This window comes from Monopterus albus, unplaced genomic scaffold, assembly GCF_001952655.1.
Source record: "Monopterus albus unplaced genomic scaffold, M_albus_1.0 scaffold49.1, whole genome shotgun sequence".
NCBI lineage: Eukaryota > Metazoa > Chordata > Actinopteri > Synbranchiformes > Synbranchidae > Monopterus > Monopterus albus.
Window position 1 is genome coordinate 998,219 of NW_018127929.1, and position 5,089 is coordinate 1,003,307.

The 5,089-nt window shown below is 41.4% G+C and overlaps 1 protein-coding gene across 2 annotated transcripts; it reads right to left on the reverse strand.

Moving 5' to 3' along the window:
- Nucleotides 1-257: 257 nt before the first annotated feature.
- On the reverse strand, nt 258-2,219 carry tmem250 (transmembrane protein 250). 2 transcript variants are annotated; one of them, XM_020600897.1, is made up of 2 exons: nt 1,959-2,219; nt 258-1,687 (listed from the first exon to the last, which is right to left on the reverse strand). In XM_020600897.1, the coding sequence occupies exon 2, from the start codon at nt 1,517-1,519 to the stop codon at nt 1,100-1,102; it is 420 nt and encodes a 139-aa protein (XP_020456553.1). In that variant the 5' UTR covers nt 1,520-1,687; nt 1,959-2,219; the 3' UTR covers nt 258-1,099. The 2 variants fall into 2 exon arrangements, with proteins under 2 accessions (XP_020456553.1, XP_020456552.1); XM_020600896.1 differs by having other exon boundaries at nt 1,964-2,214.
- Nucleotides 2,220-5,089: the final 2,870 nt, after the last annotated feature.

Genomic DNA, 5,089 nt, shown 5'->3' on the forward strand with positions numbered 1-5,089 from the left:
TACATCAGATTAAATATTAAAAGGCTTATTTCACTGCTCCAAGCTCTCAGCATACTTCATGCCGAGTGAAAATGCGGCTATATAAGGTGATTGGGACACAGCCATTTCCATTGTTATGCTTGGCAGAAACAGCGAGGTCTAGTTGTGGTTGCTGTTTATATGCTGGGGGAAGCTAAACAGAGAAGTCCGTCAGAGCAGCTTTGAAACCATGTGAAGGAGCGACTGATGGAACATTTGACCCCCAATGCCATTCTCAGTTTGAACTCTCACACACTCTTGTGACACAGCTTGAGGCATACCATCATGCAAGCCATCAACATTCACTCCTCACGCATTCTGAAGCACAAAACATTTCATCAACAGAAAATTTATTAAATAATTTTACAAAAAAAGTTGTTGGTCACTTGCACAATGCCCTTTCCCCTATCCTGCCCCACCCTTTCAACAAAACATCACAACTCACACACACATCACATAATCCACCGATATCAGCTTCATCTCTGTGGTACATGTGCATGATATTGTTTTAACACACAGCATAATCTAAAATCATCATACTCTTTTGCTTTTAGGACCCAACTCCTGTTATTTTGGCACAAATGACTGTCTTACATCACACTGCCACAATGCACATCAGTCATATGATAAGTCACTTTTCCATGCAATGGGAAGATGCTCTTCAAAATTGGTGAAAATCGGTGTAAATGTGTGTAGACGTGACAGATTTCGACACTTAAAAGAGTCCAATATGTTGACAAGTCTCTCATATTCACTTTGACTAGATGCATCATTGTTGAACATCAGAACCCTTTGGAGTTATAATGGACCACCATTTTTAAAAGACTGTACACTGTGATCTTTAACCTGCACACAGGGGCTTAAACATCACACAGCTGTTACACCGATTCTATCATAGCTGATATTAAACCAGCATTTTATGAGCTGGTGTAAAACATTTCTGTTTGACTCCAGGTCGGTGGGATACAGAGCAGTCCTACAGAACATCCTAAATGTGTGTGGCCTCATATCACCACACAATGCTGAACTTGTAAAGTATCCACCTCATACAGTACATTTTTGATGTTGCACAATTTTTCAGCTACATGTCCACAAACACCATAAAGCACCAGCCGAGCCCCCCGACCAGAAACATGGTGATCTGCATGCTGTAGATGATCAGGTCATTGAGCACACCAAAGTCCAGCCGCCGGTGGCCTAACAAAAGCAGGATGACAGACAGCTTGTACTGCAGCCGCAGGAGGACACGCACGCTCACGTACTGCAGGAAGAAAAGAGCAGAGAGCGCCACCCAGAGCAGAGAGGTCAGCAGGCTGCAGCCAAAGTAGAGGAGGAAACGGAGGAAGCTGTACATGCAGCGTGAGCGCAGGTAGAGGTCAAAGTTATTGTACTTGGAGCGAACTAGTTTGGAAGTGTGTGTTGCCCCACAGGCTGAGTGCATGCAGGTGGTGTGGGGGCCATGGAAGCTGCGCACCCGCCGGGGGATGGGGATCACAGGCATGGGTGGGCTGCTGGAGCCCAGCGCAGAGCATGGGAGACCCAGTTACTGGCTGGAGTCCTCAGTGAGCGAAGCTTCTGGGGAGGCTGTTAGCTTCATTTGGTCTCATACTGGAGTAGGAGATGTGTGAATCCCACTCAGCAGTGTTTTCTCCCTCAAATGAAACAGGTCCTGTGAAAACATGACATAGTTACTCTATGTATTTAAATACATTTTCAAAAGGTGCATGCATGCACACACTGTTGCACAATGCAGACGTGTGCATACTTAGTTCTTAACCTGAAAGCTAATGGATACATCTTAACAGACAGTTGCAGCCTATGTCTCAGCATAAAGCTATTGGTTAAGTTTTAATGTTATCTCTTATCCAAAAGGAACATTTCATCCCTATTCTTGTCTAGGAAGGAGTGACCGTGCAGGACTAGTGATACAGGAGGCTAACCTTACATGCAACACCACGACGTCTTCATCCTCAAAAACATAAAAAGACGACCTGTGTTTGACTCTCAGGCTATTGGAGCATTGCATCACATTATAAACATTTGGCGGAAGCGCACGGGGTTTATTTTGGTTTTCTTTTTTTCCCACGATAAAGCATTTACACCAACGGAGATGAGGCATCCATCGCGAGCCGGTGCTTGTCCGTCCTGTCGCAAAATATACGAGTCATCCTGCTGTGACGACAGCTGCCGAGTTAAAGGGGAAGTGCTCGGGAGAGGATGCTCGCTCTGGAGCTCTGTTTCTAATCCGTTAGTACATTTTCTCAAGCTGCGTAAAGTCAGTTCAGTCGCACGAATCGGTTAGTAATTCCTTCGGTGACCACATAGTCACCAAGCATTACAGAAGACCTCTTCCATGAAATAACCAAAGTTGTTTTGGCAGAAAACAATTCATGTAAAACGTTGCTGCTCAAACTAAGACACAGCAACGTTTGTTATGTATCTGCTAAAGTAATTCGGAGCTCTCAGACCTGCACCTGCCAGCATTTCTGCAAGACATCGCAAAGGACACATGTGCATTTGTATTCATGTGTTTGTGGACCTCACAAGGTTACACGGTGCATCCACAGGCATGTCATCAGAAGTGCAGGAGCCACATAAACCAGTTCTATTTCAAGTAACCTTCCTTGAGCAGATTTATGGTTTGGTTGAATGATTGCATCTCAGCTATCTGTCAGGATGCCAGATGGTAGCAGGTAACCATAAATCATAACAAACCGGCTTTTTTAATGGAAAAAAAAAGTTTATTACAGTTGTTAATGCTGTGCTTCATTACTTTGCTTGGAATTTGAATGTGTATTATGCAAAATTAGAAAGACAAACCTTTAAATATTTAATCAAATATACATAAAGCTGTCACCTAGCCTTGGATATATCAGTGTACTGTATGTACTTTCCCTTCACATTATGATTGAGTTTAATAATGAAATACATAAGATAATCATTTGAGTGGCAGTGAGAATCTGAAGTCGGCTCTGGATATACAAATTAAAATGGCAGTATTTATTAGAATGGAGATTATTTTCTATGTCAAGAGTGTGGTCAATGTCGCTGAATGTCTTCAAAGTGCTTTTCAATATGGAGTGGTTGAGTATTGAGCCCAGTACATGTCACCACTTAAAAAACTCACATTTCTCTGTAGATTGTTCTTAAATGTACCCGTTTTATTTGATAAGGGCGCCATAAAGGTCTTGCTTAAATTATATTATACTGTCATGCTTTATATTAAATCTTGGTTCACAGATAATTCAGTCATCCTCTATTCTTATTTTAAAACAAAATGCCAGGAGTGTCATCTGTTACCTGAGTTAACATCAAAGCTATGATAACATAAAGTCTTGGTCAGAGCAAACTACTGTACTACAGCACTGAAATCCACTTACACGGTGTTGTAGACAGTATTATTGCATTTTCTGTTGACCCAAATGGCTTCGTTTTCTGAAATATTTTCCATGAAGGCTTTCTGATACAGACATTTTACACTAAAGCTCTTGGGTCATGCCAGTGTATGTGCTGAATTCACTCATCATCAATTGCTGTGTCATAACTGTGACTTACAATCATTAACCAGCCCTTGTGTGAAGAATGCTTTTTGAGACAACAGCTTCAAACAAAATACAACAAAGCAGTTGCTGAAAACTTTAAAGCTCACAGAAATATCCTGAAGGTGTAAGTTCTTGTAAATTCTCCTCCGTACTATTAATCTACTCTCACTTTGTCAGTAACTTGATTCGGACATTTCTTTTTAGCAGGAAAAGTTTCTTTATCTTCACTCTGAATTAGATTTTTGGATCAGTTTAGGGACCAAATAGTTTGTTGTACTTCTTTCCTGGCTGTGATTGCATTTAGTAAGAAAGTTTTTTGTCTACCTTTGTCTGTAACTCCCTTGAGATGTGTACTTATATGGGTAGCACTAGTTTCTGGTTTGAAGATTAATGGTGGTCATTTAAATATAAAATACCTTGAAGGTTATCCTTGCTTATCAGGTAGTGAAGAAATAGATTCCTTTCTCTGGAAAATAATGTTGGCACCGTAAGAAAGGATACATGTACCTGAATATTACAGATAAAGGGCAAGGTGTTAGAATGATCTCCATGGGAGTTCACATTTCTTTCAGCCAAGTAAACAGTTAAAATAATTCAACTTACAAAGTTATAGGACACTTCCTCAGCCTGTTGTTGCCCAACACCAATCAGGTGTTTCTTTTTAATTCATCTTAATCACGTGAGTTGACCTTTGTCCAAAGGTTACTGATCAAACCTTTCTGCAGGTAGTCCTGGCTCCAGAGCTGTATGTTTCTGATGAGCAGTCACAGGCCACATCGACCTACCAAGTGTTTGATTGTTTGTTGTTTTTGTTGTGTCTTGTTGCTTTTCTTCTTTTGTCTCTCCTCTATCCACTCACCCCAACCGGTCGAGGCAGAAGGCCGCCCACCAAGAGCCGGGGTCTGTCGGAGGTTTCTTCTGTTAAAGGGAGTTTTTCCTGTCCACTGTCGCCAAGTGCTTGCTCAAAGGGGATTTGTTGGGTTTTCCCTATGTAATAATATTGATAACCTTAAGGTCTAGACCTTACTTTGTAAAGTGTCCTGAAATGACTGAGATGTGGAGTTAATATGTTTGGAGGGAGCCATCACATATTTATTTATTTATTTATTTTTATTTTAGTTCTCCTCGCTGGAGTGAGCACAAAAGAAACCATCTTATTTTTTCTCCACTGGATGGAGCTGTTTGTTCAGGTTTCACATCTTCCAGGCACCTTCCAACCCCACCGAGGAACAACACATTCAAGGGCATGGCACCAAACTCTCTCTCCTCCTCCCTATATAGGCTTCTTTGAACAAAATCCAGCTCCTACTTTATTGCATTCTTTGATAAATGGACACATACAGCCCCATTACAGCTGAAAATGGCTGTAAATGGTGCCAAGTCTAGATGTAGTCTTTCTCATGCATCTGGTTAATGACTGCATCCAAGCTGAGGAAGCTCCTCTGTCTCATACCATTACCAAGAAAAATGGTCAATAAAGTGGACGCCAGTGATTTAGGCACCCAAGTGCCCTTGTAAATGATGTATAC